Source organism: Phaseolus vulgaris, chromosome 7, assembly GCF_051622355.1.
Source record: "Phaseolus vulgaris cultivar YP4 chromosome 7, ASM5162235v1, whole genome shotgun sequence".
NCBI classification, from domain to species: domain Eukaryota; kingdom Viridiplantae; phylum Streptophyta; class Magnoliopsida; order Fabales; family Fabaceae; genus Phaseolus; species Phaseolus vulgaris.
Genome location: NC_143504.1, coordinates 54,793,687 through 54,817,395, shown reverse-complemented (window position 1 = coordinate 54,817,395; position 23,709 = coordinate 54,793,687). Strand labels below are relative to the sequence as shown.

The window sequence follows — 23,709 nt, the reverse complement described above, 5'->3', positions numbered from 1 at the left end:
TATAAATCTGTAAGTTAACGAATATGTTGTTTAGATTAATAATTTGTAAGGATTTTCAATTTAAATATAAAAAACTAAATTTATAGAGCAACCAAATTTTTCTGATAAAGACATTTCAATAGAATATGTTATATCTTTAAAATTCAAATTAAGGTAGCACTAGTAAATTATATTGATAGAAATTTTGTATTTAAACGTTTAATATTAAGGAGATTTTACGTAAAAAGAAATAATTGATGGAAAGTAAACCGAAACATTAAAACTCCAAAACATACATTTTGAGCATATTTCAATCAAGAAGTTTAATGTAATTTAAAGGAAAAATGTAAAACCAAAAAATAAAATTTAAATGCACTTGAGTAAAAGTTCAATGAATATATGAATTCAAGAAAAAGACAATAATCCCAAAATTAATAAAAATCATAAAGTAAAGACAATCTTTTGAAAATTAAAAATGTACGCTATAAAAGAATAATTGGAAAACTATATATAATGAAAGGCTCTAATCTCTAGTCGATGTGGGATCTCCTACCATATTATGAAGTGGACTTTAAGCCTAACTCAACCCCATAAAACCGGCTCATAGGGTTGAAGTTTGCACTCACTTATATACAATGAAATGTCTTAATCTCTAGTCGATGTGGGATCTCCAACAAAATTCATGAACAAGAATAATATTGATATTGATACTTCTTTTGTCATTTATGTTCGACTTTTTAAAAAGAAATTGTATGTATTATTTTTATCCTTTAAAAATTATATCAAGATCATGTATATAAACATTTTGCGCATTCTAGGTTTTTTTTATCAACAATAATAAATTAATTAAAATTATATAAAGTATTTTGGGTGTTCTATCATATAAAAATTATATACAAGTAATTCTGTCAAAATATTCATGTTTTCAAGTGTAATGATGAAACAAATATCTGCACAAAAGTTAAAAGAGACACAAGATACACACTTAGTCATTCCACTCTTACAGGTCAAACTACTGAAAGTTGGATGAGATTTTCCCCTTGCAGTGGGCGTGACCATATTTCCTGCACAGTGAGCACTAAACTAAACCAGAACAGAAACTAGCAAACAGAAACAACAACCTATTGATGAAGCACTACAAGAAATTTGATATTTATATATATGGATTTAAATTCGTATGTAAATTGAACATTATATACGGATTTGAATCCGTATAAAATGATGTTATATATGAATTTTTACATACGAATCTTGATCCGTATGTAAAATAAATATTATATATAAACTTTTACATACGAATTTAGATCCGTATATAAAGTAAACATTACATATGGATTTTTACATACGGATCTGGATCCATATGTAAAGTGAGCATTACATACGAATTTTTACATACAGATTTGGATCCGTATATAAAATTAGCATTACATATGGATTTTTATATACGGATATGTAAAGTTAACATTATATATGAATTTTTACATACAGATTTAGATTAAATATTTTAATAATTATAATAATAATATTGATATTAATAATATTAATAATATTTAAAATATTAATAATATTTAAAATATTAATAATATTTAAAATATTAATATTATTTATAATATTAATATTATTTATAATATTAACAATAGTTAATAATATTAATAATTTTAATAATATAAATTATATTAATAATAATAATAAGTATAATAAAAATCATAATATAACAAAAAGATTTGTCTGGTGTAGTGGTTAAAACTTCTTTGATAACTGAAGGGACTTGGGTTTGAGGCTTTCTATAATGGTACACATTTTTCATTATTTGATTGTTAATATTTACAAAAAAAACTGATTTCATTTTCACTTAGTAAAACCTATGAAATAGAGATACAAGGAAGAGACAAACTATGTCTTTGTCAAGAAGAAGATATATCTTGGTATTTTTTTACTTATATTATGCTATTTGTTTTAATATATTAAAATTTTTGATTTTTATATTTATATATTTTTTTTGAACATATAGAAAATTGAGACTTTTGGTAAGAATATTTGGCGAGCTAAAATGTGAAAGATCACACATAAGAGGAAAAATGACACCAATGTGAATGATGAGATTATGAAAATTGGGGGTTATTGTTATTATAATTTGAAAATATGGATTGCTTGTTTCCTATAATGTTAATTAGTTAGTTGGACAATTGTTGTTGATTTCTGAATTTTATATTGATCATGTTATACTGAAGTATTAGTTTGACACAACAAATGATGTTCTAATTGGTTGATTGTTGGTCTGAAATTTTTGATTACTAAACTTATGTGTTGTTTTGATTATAAGTATTAGACAATAAATTGATATTAGAGATAACTATATGCATATATTGTTGCTTAGTCTTCATTCATATTATAATGTGTTTATACCAAGAGGAGACAATTTGTCACTTATTTTTTAAGTGTAGAATTGTGTGAAAAATTTGGGGTTTGTGTTTGTCTTGGTTGGGTTGTTTGTCAGTGAACCACTATGATGCAAAGGTACACTTCATGATGTTCTACCCTCTAAATGTTAATGGTCAGACTCTCAGAATCTGGGGAGTGGTGTGGATTGTAAGTATAGGTGAAATTTGGAAATATCAAAATAGGTGTGTTTTTAATAATGGGAGAGTTGAACATATAGAGGTGTTTACGGTGGTTCAAAGAAAAACCTGGGCTTGGTTAACTAGTAAAGAAAATGATGCATAATTCTCTTATTCTGATTGGTGTCTGGAACTTCTGGTATGTATGAAAACTATGAATTACATTTGTTTCTATTTCTTTGGTATGCTTCTCTAACTCCTTTGCAAGAAGGAAGAAGTTGTGTGTTTTGCAGAATGGTCATCGTTTGGAGGTTCTGTCTTGGTTCTTGGGTTAAGTGACTCTAAGGTGGAGCTTTTGTGAAGTGAAAAGGGTTATCTTTGGTTTGTTGAGGTAGTGGGTTACATGGTTGTTGTGTTAGTTGTAAAAAGGAGTCTTTTAAGTTTTTCTATTTGTTGGAGATTTGTGCTTGGTGGTTTGTTTATGTTTTATGTTCTTTTGGATTTTGATGTGTTAGTATACTCTGGCTCTTGCCAAGGGTGGGTTCTTGTGTAGGTGATATTCTTGAGTTTTGGGTTTCTCGACAACTTTTGTTGGGAGATTGGTTTAGGTTGGAGTGTAAGGTTTTATCTTATTTTTCTCTTTATTTTTGTATAAGGGTTGAGTCACTCCTAAAATGATCCATATTTATTTATTATTTCTTGCTGATAAAAAGAAACTTGAATTCTTATTTGTCTAAGCATATCTTGTGACCACTAATGCATGCAAATATGCTATGATTCTCCATTTTTGTTTGATTGAATTAAGAATTTTAAATGGTATGGTCCAACATCTAGTGCTTATGTTTCTCTCTTTCATATGGATTAAGGGTACATTGCATTTAAAACCAAGTTCTAATTAGTTTATTATTGGTATGAAATGCTTGATTACTAAACCTATGGTTTTGATTGACAATGAATTAATATTAGAGATAACTATATACTTATATTGATGCTTAGACTTCTTTAAATTTATAATGGTTGATTGTTGGTATATATGAAATTCTTGATTACTAAACTTATTGGTTGATTATTGGTCTGATATGTTTGATTGTTGGTCTAAAATGTTTGATTGTTGGTATGACAATATGTTGCTTTTACAATATTGATCATTACTTCCAATTTTATCTAGGAAAATATTGATGAGCTAATGTTGACAAATCTATAAACTGCTTCAGAATATCTCCAGATGATCCAAGTGGTTCCATATATGGTAAGGAGCATCCTGGTCGAGTTAGAGGACTATCATATGTAGCTTGTCCTAGCCTTGCTTTTAAAAGATCCACAATAGGACTAAGTGGTATAAACTATGCTTCCTCTAATGCAACTTTTTTAGTAAATGTGGAGGACAAGGTAGTCCAAATGGAAAGTGAGTTCACAACTCTTAAGAATCAAATGCAAACATTTTTTGCATATATTGCGTCGAGAAAAGATGTTTCAAAATATTTTGCTGTAATGACAACTTATTTGGTACATGCATTTGTCAATGATGAATAACTTAGTACACTTAAATCTTTATTATTGGTGTCTTCCTTTATTTTATAATTATAAACATTGAAAATTCTTAACTTGAAATTATTTTTTTATCTATTTTAGACATCAGATGTTGGAAGTGGTGCTCCATCACCCAATCAAGTACTAAGATCAAGTGGTGGAAGCAAAACTGATTAAAGGAAAAACAAAACTGATTAAGGAAGATGGTTGTAATAGTCTAAGAGCATGTTATGATATTGATTTTTTTTTCTATATTTACATTTGGTGTACTTTTGAACTATCAACTTTTTCAATGCAATGAATGAATGGTTATTATAACTTTGTGTAGTATATAATTTTTTTATTAAGATCTAATTAAATGGTATTATAAATTTGTTTAGCTGTTTAATTATGAAATTACGTAAGTTGAAGCTAACTTGTTATTTTTCACAATTTTATTACAATAATAATAGTTAAAAAGTCAAATTATACTGTATGTAATGACATTTACCTGCATTGTGTGTTTTGGGTTGAAATAATTTCCTAGTCTTATAAATTATAATTTTAACTAATACTAATTACTTACATAAAAATACCATTTTATACAAAGAGTTAAATAATGGATGTTGTGAGTGATGGCATAAAACTGTTATATGACATTTTATAGCGACTAAATATATAACAGTATGTAAAACTACCACACATATATTGTAATATTTATAAACTCTGTTTTATACAAAAAAATAATTAACATCACGCACAATTATTTTCTGAAATCTTAATAATACACAAGTCATCATATACAGGGAACACGTAATTTTTATTGCTTATATAAATTTTAGATGCGAAGGTCTATGTTATTCTTTGGCATGTGTTGCAAACGTTGTTTTAATCTTCAGTGACACCATCATCTAATTAAAGGCAGGATAAAGTATGCTCCCAGCAACAACTGCAAAACAAAACATCATAAATTATGATGTTCCACTTTGAATAATAACATAATTTAATACACAAATTTCGAAATAATATACAAATAAAGTGGAAATAGTTCATATTGTTCTAACTTTAAATTATATTGAATTTTTAACTAAAAGATGGGATTAGTTTAATATATGAAAATTACAAGAGAATCATGAAATAGAAACTAATTTGTAGAAACCAAAATAATTAGTTGCAATAGTAATTAAATTAGAGACATTTTAAAAACTAAAAAGAAATTTGGTTTCTAAATTAGTTTCTATTATTTTTTATTATTGTTAAATAGTTTTTAAATTGGTATCTAATTAGCAATTAAGATTTTAATTACCAATTATTTAGTTTCTAAATTTGGTAGAAAAACCTTGGTTGCTAATTAGATACCAATTTAAAAACTATTTAACAATAATAGAAACTAATTTAGAAACCAAATTTCTTTTTAGTTTCTAAAATGGTCTCTAATTTAATTATTATTGTAACTAATTATTTTGGTCTCTCAAAAATTAGTTTCTATTTCATGATTTTCTTGTAGTGGATTAATTGTTGAAATATTAGGCTTTAAAACGAACACAAAATAAAAGGTTTCCCGAGACGTGAGTAATCACTGTCCGTAAGGACTTATCCGCGGTGTATTGCGTAAGTCCCCCAGGATACAACAGGAACTTCCCGGATATTTTCGAGGATCAAAACTAGCAAGTTACTCCTTAAAAGAGTAATATCCAATGGAACCCAATATAAAACTTAAAAATATAATAAAGTAAGTGAGGAGAGAGAAAGTGAAAAAAGAAAAAGAGAGAAGAAAAGAAGCTTCACGGTGGGTGAAGAAGATGAAGAGAGTGAATGAGAGAGATGTGCATTTGGAGAGGATGGAACCCCTCTTTATATAGGGATAGGAAGCAAAGATATTTTCCATCTCCATAGCTGATTTCAATTTGCTGTTGCACCTAATTTATTTTCTTGTTGCACTCATAACAACATTTGACATCTTCAATCAACTTCCTCCAAAATCTTGCGCAACTCTAGGCACGTGGGTTCACAATTGTTTTTAAGATATTTTGCAATATCTACTTCGTTTTACAACATTAATTACATCATTTTGAATTTCAATTAAGAAATTTATACCATGGTTTTGAATTTAATTTGGAAATTGGAAGACAATAGAAATCAACTAAACCTTAGTTTTCGAAAAGAGTTGGAAAATTAATTAGATAACTGTTTCCTTTGAATTATAATGTGGATATTGAAGTATAAAATGGTAAATAAAATAATTACCTTCCAGTTCAGTGAATAGAAGGATCTAGTGGAAGCTGGATTTGTGACATCTACATATTTGGTCTGGTACCACATAATTGAAGCAAGAGCAAAACTTCCCACACTCTAAAACATACCACACATTCAACTTTTAAATAGTCTCTCATTTTTAAGGACATCTGAAAAAACAATAAACCTATGCTCTGTCCTAAAATAATGCTTATTTAAAGATCAATTTTATCCCTTCCCATCCACATTAACAAGTAAGATTCTGCTTAATTTACTAGAAACAAAACAGAGTACTATTAGAAGACATTTGTTTATCATAATCAAAGTCCATGTTGAGGAAAAAAAACAAAGAAAATGATGCATACCTAAAATTCCAACTATATACATATAATAAAGATATATTACCGTGACCATTTTAATCCAAAAGGGAGATGAAGATGTTGCTCCTGCCAGAAAGACAACTCCAAATGCCATTTCATAAAGGAAAACACAAATCCAAAATACCTATATAGAAGATTTAGAATGAGTCAAGTGTTATAGAAGAGAGCATAACCATATCTGCCAAGATATGTTGAATTTAATAAGAAAGATACCTTTTTCTGGCCTAAACTCATTGTGAAAGAATCAATGCCATGTTGTTTATCTCTTCTATGTCAGGTATATCCTACATAAAAATCCAGTTGAAGGTTTAACATTAATGGAACAAAAGCTTGATGTTGGAAAACAAATATATGTCCTGAGAAAATAAAGAGATTTTACCTTGGATAATGCTATACCAGCAGAGTAGAAAGCCATGAATAACATAGAAACAATCAGTGATCTTGGAAAGACAACTGGCCTCTTGAACACAAACGTCTGAACATTTGTTACATCAATTAGCAAATAAATAATATACCACTTTCATTTCATATTTCTTTCTTTAACTAATAACATGATGAAAGGGTTGTTTATGTTTTTTTATGTGCAAAAGAATGAATAAATATGATGAAAGGGTTGTTTATATAATATAGCATTTCTTGGGATGATTTAGAGAAAATATACTCAAGTACATATTAGGCTATAGTTACAATATTATAGATTATTTCTAATATAAAAATGTAAGTCAATGTAATTCTTCTGTTAACATCTTCAACTTTCTCAACTAATACTTTTAAATCCATTTCTGATTGGTGGATTGAAATGATTGATTGTGGATCTAATGAAATTAAAGCAAAAATCTTAGGATGAAGATTTATTATTCACGATAAAATCATGAAATAGAAATCAATTTTAGAGACTAAAATAATTAGTTGCAATAGTAACTAAATTAGAAACCATTTTAAAAATTAAAAAAAAAGAAGTTTCTAAATTAGTTTATATTATTGTTAAATAATTTTTAAATTGGTATGTAATTAGCAACCAAGGTTTTAACTGTCAATTATTTAGTTTCTAAATTTAGTCTCTAAAACCTTAGTTGCTAATTAGATATCAATTTAGAAACTATTTAACAATGATAAAAATTAATTTAGAATTTTTTTTTAAAATGGTTTCTAGTTTAGTTACTATTTTAACTAATTATTTTGGTTTTTAAAATTTGATTTTTATTTTATAATTTTTTTGTAGTGATTATTTTCGTTAAAAAACATAAGCTAAAACAAAACTAAGGATGTATAAAAGGCATGATTAGTTAAAGGAGAGAACCTGCATATGAAGGAAGTATGTAATTGGAAATATAAATGTCCAACTAACAAATATGATTAATGCTGCAGCCAGAGGATATCGCTTCCAACGTAAGAAAGGCGCCTGAAGAGTTTCAAAACAGTGTTATCAAATATAAATATAAATATAAATATTAATATGAACCTTTCTTATTAGTGTGTTCATTTAGTAGCTTAATTGGTATTTGAATAATGAATTTCAAAGAGTAAATGAGTTTGTTTACAAGAATTTTATACGATTTAGCATCAGATATCTTACATTTCAAAGATATTAAAAATATATTTTTAAAAATGTCAGTTCTCGAGAATTAACGTTTGTGTTTGGATATATAAGGTGGGGAAACTTTTATAGTGAATGATTAAATGGTCAACCTATCTTATTTATCCAAACAAAATCTTTCATAAAGTATAACTATATCCATAAACTTAATCTCCTTATTTATTTATATATAAAATTCTATTATTTTTGGTTTGGAGGGTTGTTTTGGGCAAAATAGCTACAAGAACTAGTGTAGGAAGTAGATGTATTAGTCTAGATTCAAGAGTTTGTCTTCGATGTCTGCCAAGAAAATGAAAATGTGGAGAAGAAGCAGTTTTGATATGACGGGATTTTTTACCAAATATCTTTGATTTTTTACCAAGTATTTTTACCAAATACTCTGCTCATTTTTTACCAAGCATGAGCGCTCCCCTCAGCTCAAGTCACAGCTTGGAGAGTAATTGAAAACAAGGTTGCTTGTAGGGTTAATCTAGAGAGAAGAGGAATCGAGATCGAGAGTAATTTGTGTTGCTTGTGTAGGAGGTCAGAGGAGACAACAAATCATTTGTTTTGCGAATGCAGAATTGTTTGGCTAATTTGGAATCTCTGTTATAACTGGTTAGGAATAAGATCAGTGGATTGTATGGATCCTGGGTCTCATTTTGAACATTTTAAGATTCTGGATGCACCTATTTCAGTTAATCTTATTATGGGAAACCTGTGGATTGCGTTGGTTAGTGAGATATGGAGGCACATGAATAATTGTTTATTTAAAGGTGGAGTGGTTGATCACACTGAAATTTTCTCTCTAACACAGATTAAGGTTTGGTCATGGATCTCATCAAAGATACCATCAGCTAATTTCTCATTCTCTGATTGGTGTCTTGAACCCTTGGTATGTATGTATTCTGTTTAGTTTTTATGTAAAAGGTTGTTTCTTGGGATTCTTTTATTATTGATTGAGATGGGAAAGAGAGTAGGAGGTCTTTTGGTTGATATGTAGATGGAAAGGCTCTTTGAGAAAATCTGTATTGTTGTATAAGGGTTGGACCACCCCTGAAGTGGTCTTATTTAATTTCATTGCTATTTGCTGATAAAAAAAAATATGAAACATAAAACAATATTTTTATTTTCTCCTTCTCGGATTGACACATATGTTTGTTACATTGTTTGAAAATCATAAGGTAATTGTTTGCTAGGTAACCTATCCTAGAATGGAGTGTTAATGTGTGTGAAGTTTGTTGGTATGTTTTTGTACGGTTTTACTTGACCTGGCTAAGAGGAGGGGAAGGTACATGGGTGAGTACATGATGCAATTGTGATCAGATTTTCTATGGCACAAAAATTAGAAGCTAATGAGCAGAAGTAGAATCAATGCTCAATTACAACTCTTTGTTATGGAGGATAATACAACTTCACTTGTTATGATACATTTTGTTGACCTTTGCTATCTTTTGGGAATTATGCAGATACTTGTCTTTTTTATAATAGGGTTTAGGTAACCCTAAAATACATCTTATTTATTCATTCTCTTACTGATAAAAATAAAATAAGAGTCTATTATTTGTTTGGGTGTATCTGTTTGATTATTCATCTTATTAGTGATGACTGACAGATGGAAGGTAAGTTTTTTTTATCAGTAATAAATAATATATACATGTAAACCATTTCAAAAGTGATCCAACCCTTATACCAAGAAGAATGGACGACTTCACAACATAATACCTTCCAAACATCTACTAAAAATACTAATCCTAACAAAAACGAACTCCGTCACCAAACTAAATCGAATAAAAAAAACCCAAAGGATCAAGATATCAATCAAAGAAAGAAAAACAAGCAGATGGAAACTTAAAAGTGAGTTAAGACCAAACCTTAAAAATCTCAAAAAAACTCATAACTCCACATTTAAAAATAATCTTATTTCTTATGAAACAAAATCTCACTAACCACGACAATCCATATATTTCTCATCCCTAAAATGACCGACTCCGGATGGAAGGTAAGTAACACTTCACAATAAAAAGATAGACATTAAATAAGATTTTTTTTATAAATTATTTAACTTTTATTCCTAATATTTTTTTTTTAAATTTTTTTTGTTGTCGTTTCTAATAATTTTTATTTCATTTGTTTCCTAAGCACTATTTTAGAAAACTTTATTTTATGGTTTCCTTCTGTTTTTTTAAAAAAACCTAAAAGAAGAATAATCATGGACAACAACTGCAACCAGACCATGATTTCCCCTCGTAATCTTTGATACTTATATACCTTAAAACATATTTTAACGAGAAAAAAGAAGTTTAAATGCAATTGGAAAGAACTTACATTGACAGAATAGCCAGTCCACAATATAAAGTTCAACAAAATGTTCGAAATCAATGCCGGAGAACCTATCATCAAGTTAAGCCCAAAACCCTGTAAAAGAGAATAAAACAATAACTCTTCCTTGTCTCTCAACCTCATCTTAAAAAGTACTATTATAGAAAGGGATGAATCATTATGGCACCAAAATTGCAGATGAAGCAACAATAAAGGCACAATTTCTAAAGGATAATTTCCCAGATGCCAATGGAAGATATGGTTTGTTTATCTGCAATAAAACATGTAATTATATATTAGTTATAAAACCAATATCTACTTTCTCCAAAACCTTTCTAAACTACAAAAACCATATTCAAAATTATAAAGGGATTACTTTTTTACAAGAAATTATAAAGTGACTTCTTAAATATTCTCACCTTTTTAGGTTTAAGTACATTAATAAACTGTAACAAAAGTCCTACTATGTTTTCTCTTATATTATTCAGTTATATATAAAATAAACGTCAAAACTACTGTAATATCCATAAACTTAATTAATTAAAATAAGAAGAATAGTTAGTTTTTTTGGTCAATTTTTGGTGACGTACTCCCATTAAGAAAAGGGTAGGAGTATGTTAGTAAACTTCAATTATAAAAAGGAGTCGGGTAGCAAAAATTATTTAAATTGTTGAAATTATTGTACATGTTCTTGTGTAAACTTAGTCATATGTTTCTGAATATTTAACTTTAGATAAATCTTATTAGTCAATTTCCTCATATTATTTTATGGAATATATATAAAATGAACAAATAAAAAATAATTTATCAATGATCTAATTTTTTATTTATTTATAGTAAGTTTCGTACCTTATCTATTTCAAAGTCAAACACTTGATTCACACCATTAACATAAATATCCATGAACAAGTGAGGTAACAAAGCCTGAAACATTAAAAAAAAATAGCAAGTCATATATAAAAAAAAAAACTATTATTGAGGTTAAAGGTTTATTTTCAATTGTCTATATTTTTTTAAGAAAAAGAAGAACATATTTGGAGTCTCACCTGTAACAAACCAACCAAAAATAATGGAGATATATCTGAGAGTTTTTGTACAGCAATGAGAGACGCAGAAATTGCAGCGGATAACTAGTAAAATACAAATAAAGTTAATTTAAAAATAGAAAAGGCAATTATTATTTATCCAAATAACTATAATACAAAGGAACAAGATTCAGCATAACTTTTGAAAATTAATTGTGAGAGTAAGAGGGAAGTTATACTTACTCGTGCATACATTACATAAGGTAAATAAATTGGTACAAAATGGTGAATAAATTTTTGATAGAGTCTCCTGTATTTTTGGAGATGGAAGGTTGAGATTCTGATTCAGAAGAAGGTAGAGTGACGGCTTTCACAACATATTTTGTATTGTTTTCTTCATATGTTCGTCCTCCTTCAATACTTTTGAAATGATGATTAAAAGAGGATTGTTGAAACTTCAAAAGATTATATTGTATTTGAACTTTTATTTTGTGCTGAGAAGCTTTTGATCCTGGAAAACCTAATTTACCAAGTGTTTGAAGTTATATTATAACTTTTTTAATTAATAATAAAAATTAATTAAAAAAAAGCTCTTAAGGTGCTTCTACCTATATACATATTTGTATGTATTTACAAAAAAATCCTACAAAATAGAAATATGGTTGCAATAAGCTCATTTGACCCAATATGCATATGAAGTTGTATTATAGTATCATGCACAACAAAAGTATATTTCTATTTTAAAATTATTGCTACTAAATCATGACAATGACAAGATGATGATTTGAGAGAATAATAACTTTGAAAAATTATTATTCTATTAACACATTTCAGCTCATTGATGAAGAAAAAGATGTGAAAGAATGAGAAAGTGAGAAAGGTAGTGAAATAAAGAAACAAAGGTTAATGAAAGGAATAGGGGATAAGTGATGAGACATACTTGCATAGTAAATACTATTGATATTGGTGGAGAGTTTCCTGCTCCAAATATTTGCACCTACAAACCAAGTTTCCATTATATTACTCAACAATGAAAAATGGACCAAATTAGAACATAGTGAATATAGGTACCACTTATAAGTGAAGAGACGTTAGGAGAAGATACAGCATATGCCCTATCCATGAAAACTGAAAACTGAGGATATGGAATACACTATATTCTCCAGAAAGCTAAGAACTTATAGATTATCCTGACGAATGTAGAAGAGAAAGAGAGGAATGAGAGATTTTATAGACAAAAGGAAGGACTCTGTGAGATTTAATTATTCTTAAGAACAGATAAAATATGATTGAAGATACATATTGATACACCATGCACACAGTCCACGTGTTTTAGGGAAATCCTTGCAAAATAATCAAATCAAACATAACCGTCACATATAAGAAATACTTAGAAGACTTTCTAACAGGATTTTAGTATAGTTTAGATTTTAATAAATTTATAAATGTTTAAACGGTTTGGAAAGACTTTGTAAATTGCATAGGTTTTTATAATATATATTCAAAGCTAAAAGAGCTCTTTAATTATAAATAAGATATTATAAGGTCAAGGGCTGATGAGATTAACCATGAGGAATTTTTCTGCAGGATTTAATCTACTATACATAAAGTTTGGTAACACGAATAGGGAAGATATATATTCTTTTTTTAAACTATAAAACCAGATTCAAAGTTATAAAGGGATTACTTTTTTTACAATAAACTATAAAGTGACTTCTTAAAATTCTCACCTTTTTCTTGGTTGAAGTACATTAATAAACTGTAACAAAAATCCAACTATATTTTCTCTTATTTTAACTAATTCAGTTATATATAAAATAAATATCAAATTACTGTAATGTCCATACACTGAATTAATTAAAATAAGAAGAAGAATAGATAGTTTTTTGGTCAATTTTGTCGACGTAATCCCATTAAAAAAAGGGTTGGAGTATGTTAGTATAAACCTCAATTATGAAAAGGAGTTTGACAGAAAATTATATAAATTGTTAAAATATTTGCACGAGTATTGTTCTTGTGTAAACTTATAGTCTTTATATGTTTCTGAATATTTAACTTTATAAATCTTATACCACAACTATGTTATCAATGATCTAAATTTTTTTATTTATAGGAAGTTTCATACCTTATCTATTTCAAAGTCAAAAACTTGATTCACACCATTCACATAAACATCCATAAACAAGTGAGGTAATAATGTCTGAAACATTAAAAAACAAAAAAAAACACGTCAACAAAAATGTACTAATGTGGTGAAAGGTAGTTTTCAGCTGTCTATTTTTAGAAAAAAAAAACGCATGTAGAGTCTCACATGTAACAAACCAATAAAAAATATTGGAGATAAATCTGATAGTTTTTGTACTGCAATGAGAGACGCAGAAACTGCAGCTGATAACTAGTAAAATATAAATAAAGTTAATTTAAAACAACAAGCTATTATATATTAACCTATTGAATACAAAGCAACAATGATAATTATAGGAAGCTTTTATATATTAATTATGAGAATGATAAAAAAGTTGTACTTACTCGACCATACATTGCATGAGGATAAATAAATTGATTTTCATACATTGCATGAGGATAAATAAATTGGTACAAATCGGTCAGGAAATTTTTGATAGAGTTTACAATGTTTTTGGAGTTGGAAGGTTGAGATTTTGACTCGGAAGATGATCCACTGACGACTTTCACAATGCATTTTGTATTACTTTGTGGGTTTTGACCATTATGGGATTTTTTTTTTTGTTTTTTATCAAAATGGGGTCCGTTTAAAAAAAATTACAAATTTAGGCAAGTCGTGCCAATTCGGCACGACTTCATATGCACAAATCGTCCTAATTAGGCACGACTTCTGCCTTGTCATACTGAAGTCGTCCCAATTAGGCACGACTTCTGTCCTATCATATTGAAGTCGTGCCAACTTGACACGACTTCTGCCACGTCATAATTTGTTTAGTTCTAATTAATCTCTTCTCATCATTACGTGTTCTGTAAAATCATTACTTCTCAAGTTATTTATTTTGCAAATTCACAACAATAATTCTCTATTTATTTTCCAAATACAATAAATTTTCATTTATCTATTTATTTCTAAATTCAATAACAATTTTCTTCATTTTTTAATTAATCAAATAATCAAGTTATTGTATTACATTACCGTCAAACATGATCCATACACGATTATCCAATTTTTTGTTCCTTAAAACTAACACTCTTAGAAAATTATGTATCAAATTAATTTTTAACATTACATAACTTACTACTCAATATATAAACAATAAAATAAAAAAAATTATGACGTGGCAGAAGTCGTGTCAAGTTGTCACAACTTCAATATGACAAGGCAAAAGTCGTGCCTAATTGGGACGATTTGTGCATATGAAGTCGTGCCGAATTGGCACGACTTGCCTAAATTTGTAATTTTTTTTAAACGGACCTCATTTTAGTAAAAAGCAAAAAAAAATAACCCCATCATGGTCAAAAACCCTTACTTTGTTCATATGTTTGTTCTCTTTCAGTACTTTTGTAACAATGATTAAAATATGATTGTTAAAACTTCAAAGGATTATATTGTATTTGAATTTTTATTTTGTGTTGAGAAGTTTTTGATCCTCGACAACTTGAAAAAAAATATATTCTTATTTTAAAATTATTGCTACTAAATCATGACAAGATGATGATCGAGAGAATATAATAACTTTGGAATTTATTTTTCTATTAACACATTTGAGCTAATTGATGAACAAAAAGATGAGAAAGAGTGAGAAAGTGAGCAAGTAGTGAAATAAAGAAATAAAGGTTAATGAAAGAAATAGGGGATATACTTGCACCTACAAACCATGTTTCCATATATTATTCACCAAATAATTTTGCAATGAAAAATGGAACAAATTAGAACATAGTGAGTATAGGTATCACCTATGATTGAAGAGACGTTAAGAGAAGATATAACATGTGACTTATCCATGAAAACTGAAAATTGAGGAGACACAGTACACACTATATTTTAAGAAGAGGTAAGAACTTATAGACACTCTGTAGAATGTAAAATGTATAATGTACACTACAATATCGACAGGGGCGTGGTAGATGCGCTTGAGGTATTTGCACTGGTACAGGTAAATGTTTGGTCTTGGATTTTTGTAAAGTCCTGTTGTAATTCCTTTACGTACCCCAACTGGGTTTTGAACCCAGTGGATTGTATGAGGCTGATTGTTTAATGTTTTCTTGAGTTGGTTTGGTTGTTCCTTTTTAAGTTGGAAGGTGTTCCTTGGTTGGAGGTTGGTAAGGCGCTAGCTCTTTATGTATAAGGGTTGGCCTACCCCTGAAGTGGTTCCCATTTATTTATTTTTTATTGCTGATAACAAAAAAATGTATACTACAAGAAAATCATGAAATAGAAACCAATTTTCAGAGATAAAAAATAATTTGTTGTTATAGTGACTAAATTAGAAACCGTTTTAAACACTAAAATTTTTTTGGTTTCTAAATTAGTTTTTATTAGTTTATAATTTATGAGTTTCATAATTTTCAAGCATTAAAAAATCCGCATACCTTATATCTCTTTAAAATAATTCAGAAATTTAAAACATTGAACATGAAAGTTATAAACTTGCGAAATAGTTATACTATTCATATAGTAAAACTTAATAGTATTTCTTATTAATCATTTACATCTTTATTTCTTTATTTTTAAAATATTTCTTTATTTTTAAAATATTAATAGACATTTTGAAATAGTTATCCTATTCATATAGTAAAACTTAATAGTATTTCTTATTAATAATTTACATCCTTATTTCTTTATTTTTAAAATATTAATAGACATTTTCTAGAAGTTTTTTTCTAATTAAATTATTACAAAAAAGTCCACAAAATTTGACCTTGTAACCTGATTAATAGAGTACATGCATAATAATATACAATGATTATATGCAATATAACAAAATACAATCATCAAAAAAATCATAAAATCTATAAAAATAAAAAATGTTAAAAAAGAAAATGATCATATAAATTACGAATTTCACATTGATTTATTTAAAAAGTTTTGTGTTCCTTCATTTTTAATTGACAACCCTTTTATTCTCTGTTAGCACCACCACAAATTGCTGTGGCTAAATATTGCTTAAATCAATTTTAGATGCGAAGGGTCTATGTTCTTCTGTGGCATGTGTTGCAAACTTCCGTGACACCATTATCTAATTAAAGGCAGGAGAAAGTATGCTCCCATCAACAACTACAAGGAAAAAAAACATCATAAATTATGATGTTCCACTTTGAATAATAACATAATTTAATACACAAATTTCGAAATAATATTCAGATAAAGTGGCAATAGTTCACGTTGTTCTAAGCTTTACATTATATTGAATTTTTTAACTAAAAGATGAAATTAGTTTGATATATAATTAATTACATCATTTTGAATTTCAATTAAGATATTTACACCATGGTTTTGAATTTAATTTGGAAATTTGAAGACAATAGAAATCAACTAACCTTGTCTCCAAAAACAGTTGGAAAATTAATTAGATAACTGTTTTTGAATTATAATGTGGATATTGAAGTATAAAATGGTAAATAAAAGAATTACCTTCCAGTTGAATGAATAGAAGGATCTAGTGGAAGCTGGATTTGTGACATCTACATATTTGGTCTGGTACCACAGAATTGAAGCAAGAGCAAAACTTCCCACACTCTAAAACATACCACACATTCAACTTTTAAATAGTCTCTCATTTTTTAAGGATATCTGAAAAACAATAAACCTATGCTCTGTCCTAAAATAATGCTTATTTAAAGATATTTTTTCACTTCACATGGACATTAACAAGTTGGAATAATCTACACAATAAAGACAACTTTTCCAGAGAAATGTTTCTTTATTTAAAGATATATTACCGTGACAATTTTAATCCCAAAGGGAGATGAAGATGTTGCTCCTGCCAAAAAGGCAACTCCAAATGCCATTTCATAAAGGAAAACACAAATCCAAAATACCTATATAAAATATTTAGAATGAGTCAAGTATTACAGAAGAAAGCATAAGCATATCTGCCAAGATATATTGAATTTAATAAGAAACATACTTTTTTCTGGCCTAAACGAATTGAGAAAGAATCAATGCCATGTTGTTTATCTCCTTCTATGTCAGGTATATCCTACATAAAAATCCAGTTGAAGGTTTAACATTAATGGAACAAAAGTTTGATGTTGGAAAACAAATATATGTCCTGAGAAAATAAAGACATTTACCTTGGATAATGCTATCCCAGCAGAGTAGAAAGCCATGAATAACATAGAAACAATCAGTGATCTTGGAAAGACAACTGGCCTCTTGAACACAAACGTCTGAACATTTGTTACATGAATTAGCAAATAAATAATATAACCCTTTCAAAGTTATGTTACATTTATACAATATAGCATTTCCTAGGATGATTTGGAGAAAATGTATTCAAGTACATATTAGGCTCTTGATTATTGAAATAAGATAGTTATAACTATTATTGATTATTTTCAACATAAAAATGTAAGTCAATTTAAAACACATAAGCTAAGACATGGTTATTTAAAACTAAGAATGTATAGTTACCCTAAACCCTAGACATATGGGAGTGAAATTTAAGGTGGAGAAGGAGTTTGTTCGCGTGGGAGGAGGATCAAGTAAGCCAGCTCTTAGAAACAATTTCTAATAGGAGGATTGAGTCAGAGATAAGGGATAAATGAGTCTGGAAGGATAGTGAGACAACAGTGTTCTCAGTCAAGTCTGCTTACGGGCTTTTAAAGGGAGAAGGAGAAGAGGAAAATTCGAGATTTTACAAATCTTTCTGGAGAATTAAAGTGTTGCCTTCAGCTCATGTCAGAGCTTGGAGGGTGATTGAAAACAAGGTAGCCTCCAAGGTAAATCTGGTGAGACGAGGGATATAGATTGAGTGTAATCTTTGCAGCTTATGCAGGTTATCAGAGGAGTCAACAAATCATTTATTCTTCGATTGCAGGGTAGCTTGGCTAATTTGGAACCTATGTTATGACTGGTTAGGAATGAATTCGGTTGATCTTATCGTTCCCGGGTCACGTTTTGAACACTTCAAAATTTTGGATGCACCTAATTCAGTTAATCTTACTATGGGTAATATTTGGATAACTTTGGTCAATGAGATTTGGAGACATAGGAATAATTGTTTGTTTAAAGGAGGAGTGGTTGATCATACTGAAGTATTTTCTTTGGCACAGGTCAAGGTTTGATCTTGGATCAACTCAAGATACCGTCAGTGAGTTTCTCATTCTCTGAATGATGTCTTGAACCCTTGGTATGTATGTACTTGATTTAATACTGGTGTGTTATTTGTTTTTTTCTTCAATTATAGTTATTAGTATTGGGAAGGAAGTAGAGAATTAATCTATGAATTTTAAATACGAAAGTGGAAAGAAATTTTTATCTTTTATTATATGTACAAGAGTTGGATCACCTCTTGAGTGAACCGATCTAATTTAATAGTTTATTGCCGATAAAAAAGAAAAAGTTAAAGTAGAGAACCTGCATATGAAGGAAGTATGTGATTGGAAATATAACTGCCCAACTAACAAATATGAATAATGCTGCAACCACCGGATATTGCTTCCATCGTAACAGAGGCGCCTGAAGAGTTTCAAAACAGAGTTATCACCATCAAATATAAATATAAATATTCAAATTACCCTTTCTTATTAGTGTGTTTGTTAGAAAATATTCATATATTCTCATTTAGTAGCTTAATTGGTATTTCAATAATGAATTTCAAAGAGGATTTTATACGATTTCGCATAAAATATCTTATATTTCAAAAAAGTATTAAAAAATATTTGTAAAAATGTCACTTTTCGATAATTAACGTTTGAGTTTGGATATACAAGGTGGGGAAAACTTATAGTGAATGATTAAATGGTGAACCTATCTTATTTATCCATACAAAATATTTCATAAATAAGTAGATCATTGACAACAACTGCCACCACTGACCTTTTCATACTTATATATCTTAAAACATATTTTAAGGGGAAAAATGCAATTGAAAAGAACTTACATTCACAGAATAGCCGGTCCATAATGTAAAGTTCAACAAAATGTTTGAAATCAATGCCGGAGAACCTATCATCAAGTTAACCCCAAAACTGTAAAAGAGAATAAAACAATAACTCTCCCTTCTCTCTGAACATCATCTTAAAAAGTATTATTAAAGAAAGGGATGAATCAATATGGCACCAAAATTGCAGACGAGGCAACAATAAAGACACAATTTCTAAAGGATAATTTCCCAGATGCCAATGGAAGATATGGCTTGTTTATCTGCAATAAAACATGTAATTATATATTAGTTATAAGAACCAATATTTACTTTCTTCAAAAGCTTTCTAAACTATAAAAACAAGATTCAGAATTATAAAGAGATTACTTCTTTTTACAATAAACTATAAAGTGACTTCTTAGATATTCTCACCACTTTCTACGTTGAAGTACATTAATTGTAACAAAATCCAACTATATTTTCTCTTATTTTAATTAATTCATTTATATATAAAATAAACCTGAGCTGGTTTTTTTTTTTTTTTTTTGCTGCATAGATGATTCTAATTGCTGCAGTCTTGGTGCATAATTAAGCATTTTTAAGGAGCTAGCACTGGCGGTTAGTGCGTTGGTTGTTTAAGGTTTTGGCCTAGTTTTAGTGTAGATATATGCCATCTGTTGTGTGTAGGGGCCGTTTTTAGTTTATGTTTATAATTTGTTAAAGTAAGTGTAAAAGGAACTTAGACCTTTGTATTTGTTATCTGTTTTGAAATGTAAGGTGTACTTCGTTTAGTTTAAGGTTGAGACTCCTTTAATATATTTATTATTGTTGATAAAAATAAATAAAATAAATATTAAACTACTGTAATGTCCATAAACTTAATTAATTAAAATTAAAAGAATAGTTAGACTTTTGGTAAATTTTTGGTGACGTACCCCATTAAGAAAAGGGTAGGATATGTTAGTAAGCCTCAATTATGAAAAGGAGTTTGGTAGCAAAAAAATATATAAATTGTTAAAATTGTTGTACGAGTGATGCTCTTGTGTAAACTTAGTCTTTATATTTTTCTAAATATTTAACTAGATAAATCTTATACCACAACTACGTTTTCATCATTTTTATGGAATATATATATATATATATATATATATAAAATAATTTTTTTTATCAATAATTATTATTTTTTATTTATAGTAACTTTCTTACCTTATCTATTTCAAAGTCAAACACTTGATTTACACCATTCACATAAAGGTCCATAAACAAGTGAGGTAACAGAGCCTGAAACGTTAAAAAAAAAACATGTCAACAAAAATATATTATTGAGGTTAAAGGGTAGTTTTCGGTTGTCTATTTTTAGAAAAAAAACAACGTATGTGGAGTCTCACCTGCAACAAACCAATAAAAAATAATGGAGATAAATCTGATAGTTTTTCTACCGCAATGAGAGACCCAGAAATTGCAGCGCATAACTAGTAAAATATAAATAAAGTTAATTTCAAACAACATATATATTATGCAAATAAGTGTGGAGTACAAATAAACATAATTTATAACTTTTGAAAATTAATTATGAAAGTAATAGAAAAATTGTACTTACTCGACCATACGTTGCATAAGGATAAATAAATTGGTACAAAACGGTGAAGAAATTTTTGACAGAGTCCACAATGTTTTTGGATTTGGAAGATTGAGATTCTGACTCAGAAGAAGGCATAGTAACTGCTTTCACAACACATTTTGTATTGGTTTCTTTATATTTTCGTCCTCCTTCAATACTTTTGTTATGATGATTAAAAGGTGATTGTTGAAATCTCAGAGGATTATATTGTATTTGAGCTTTTATTTTGTGCTGAGAAGCTTTTGATCTTCGACAACCTAAGGTAGCAAGTGTTTGAAGTTGTATTAGAGTGTTCATGTCCAACAAAAGTGTATATTCTTATTTTAAAATTATTGCTACTAAATCATGACAAGATGATGAATTGAGAGAATAAAACTGAAAATTTATTATACTATTAACACACTTCACCTAATTGAAGAACAAAGAGGTGTGAAAGAGTGAGAAACTGAGAAAGGTAGTGAAATAAACAAATAAAGGAAGGAATAGGGGATAAGTGATGAGACATACTAGCATAGTAAATATTCTTGGTGGAAAGTTTCCTTGTCCAAAAATTTGCACCTACAATTACATGGTTCCACATATTATTCACCAAATAATTTTGCAAAGCAAAATAAAAAAAGGACCAAATTATAACATAGTAGTAAGTATAAGTACCATTTATGAGTGGAGAGACGTTAGGAGAAGATATAACATGTGCCCTGTCCATGAAAACTGACAACACAGAATACACACTACAATCTACAGAAGAGGTAAGAACTTATAGATACCTTCTAAAATGTAGAATGTAGAAGATAAAAGAGGAATGAGAGATTTTATATATAGACAAAAGGACTCTATCAAATTTGATTATTCATGAGATAAATTTTTATGGAAGATACAAATTCATACACTACGCACACAGTCAGGATTTAGTCGTTTAGGGTTTAATAAATTATTATAAGGTAAACGTTTAAAAGGTCTGGAATGACATCGTCAATTGCGCGTACATTTATATATATTCTAAGCTAAAAGAGCCCATCAATGATAAATAAAATCCTATAAGGTTCGAAGAAAAAACAAATTGAAACAATTTTTTAATTCATTTAATAATTGATTGACTATAACTTTCACATATTTTTAAGTCACGTTATCGGGAAATCAATAAATATATATATATATATATATATATTTTTTTTTTTATTTTTATTTTAATAAAAGTTTCTCATGTTAAACATCATTATATAATTTGACATCTCAATTATGCTAACACCTCAAGTAACATCAATTATTTACCATAACATGAAATAAGTATTACTAAAAAAAGAAAAAAGAAACACACGAGGGACTAAATCAAAACGCATATGTTAACTATGTTTTGTTTTTAACTACCAATTATTTAGATTCTAAATTTGGTAGTTAAAACTTTGGTAACTAATTAGATACCAATTTAGAAACTATTTATCAATAATAGAAACTAATTTAGAAATCAATAATTTTTTTTAGTCTTTAAAATAGTCTATAATTTAGTCACTATAGCAACTAATTATTTTTTGTCTCTAATGATTTTCTGGTAGTGAAATGACTTTTATATGGACATCAACATCAATAAAATGATAGAATATTACTATGCTTTTCAAAATACAAACGAGGATGAACCCCAATCTCAATTGAACCAACAAACTCTTTGACTTACTTTCTTTATAATTCTTGCAATAATTATAACAAACTCCCAACAAACTTTATTATTTTGTTTTCTATTTAGTTAATTTTATACTTGATAATTCAATTGTTTCTTGTGGGTTATATCCATCCTTAGAGACAAATTAGTATTTCTGACACAGTACGTAAAAAAAAAACATCACAAGTTCACCACCTTAAGATTTTGGATTAAAAATGGTGTTATAATCTCTTACAAAAGTATATTCACAACTTATAGGTATGAAATCTCTTTGGTGTCCTCGATTGAAAGAACCCAACAAGTAATATCAGAATCATTGATTCGTCTTAGTGACCAAGTCAAACAAGTACAATATGTAGTTAGCCGTCTTGGTGACCGACTCGAAAAAGTATGATATGCAGTTAGTAAAAATCTTATGTTTATGTATTCTTTATATTAAGTCTTCCAAACAACATCATTTTATACTTTTAGGTTAAAAATAATGTCATTATATTTTATGAGTCTTCTCACGACTCATTGATACCAAATCTCTCGGTGTCCCTTTGAAAGAACTAAATAATTAGTATATTAAATACTTATAACATGTTAAATATATTACATATTCTTTTGTATGAGTTTGTGTTTTCTTGTTTGGGTTGAACATCATTACAAATTACTTTAAGTAAAAAAGTTTAAACGTATGGTATCTTTATTATTTACCTAATTACAAATAAAATCGGATAAAATTATGTTTTATTATAGTTTGTATTATTAAGATTTTTCAAAAGTTATTTTAGTATTTAGGAATACTATA

The 23,709-nt window shown here is 28.2% G+C and overlaps 1 protein-coding gene and 1 pseudogene across 3 annotated transcripts; both read right to left on the bottom strand.

Moving 5' to 3' along the window:
- Positions 1-4,733: 4,733 nt before the first annotated feature.
- LOC137830353 (glycinol 4-dimethylallyltransferase-like) lies at positions 4,734-12,812 on the bottom strand (annotated as a pseudogene). Its single transcript, XR_016523294.1, has 13 exons — positions 12,656-12,812; positions 12,525-12,581; positions 11,828-12,104; positions 11,606-11,689; positions 11,409-11,483; positions 10,747-10,830; positions 10,566-10,655; positions 7,962-8,063; positions 7,041-7,136; positions 6,875-6,945; positions 6,687-6,785; positions 6,294-6,398; positions 4,734-4,995 (listed from the first exon to the last, which is right to left on the bottom strand). The product of XR_016523294.1 is annotated as a glycinol 4-dimethylallyltransferase-like (transcript).
- Positions 12,813-16,592: 3,780 nt separating this feature from the next.
- On the bottom strand, positions 16,593-22,068 carry LOC137829430 (glycinol 4-dimethylallyltransferase-like). Of its 2 annotated transcripts, XM_068636232.2 has the most exons (13): positions 21,914-22,057; positions 21,767-21,817; positions 21,239-21,516; positions 21,027-21,110; positions 20,845-20,919; positions 19,834-19,919; positions 19,657-19,744; positions 19,131-19,232; positions 17,846-17,941; positions 17,680-17,751; positions 17,492-17,590; positions 17,184-17,288; positions 16,593-16,826 (listed from the first exon to the last, which is right to left on the bottom strand). In XM_068636232.2, the coding sequence occupies exons 1-13, from the start codon at positions 21,963-21,965 to the stop codon at positions 16,785-16,787; spliced, it is 1,230 nt and encodes a 409-aa protein (XP_068492333.2). In that variant the 5' UTR covers positions 21,966-22,057; the 3' UTR covers positions 16,593-16,784. The 2 variants fall into 2 exon arrangements, 1 of the variants encoding a protein (XP_068492333.2); XR_016523126.1 differs by lacking the exons at positions 16,593-16,826; positions 17,184-17,288; positions 17,492-17,590; positions 17,680-17,751; positions 17,846-17,941 and having other exon boundaries at positions 19,182-19,232; positions 19,836-19,919; positions 21,914-22,068.
- Positions 22,069-23,709: the final 1,641 nt, after the last annotated feature.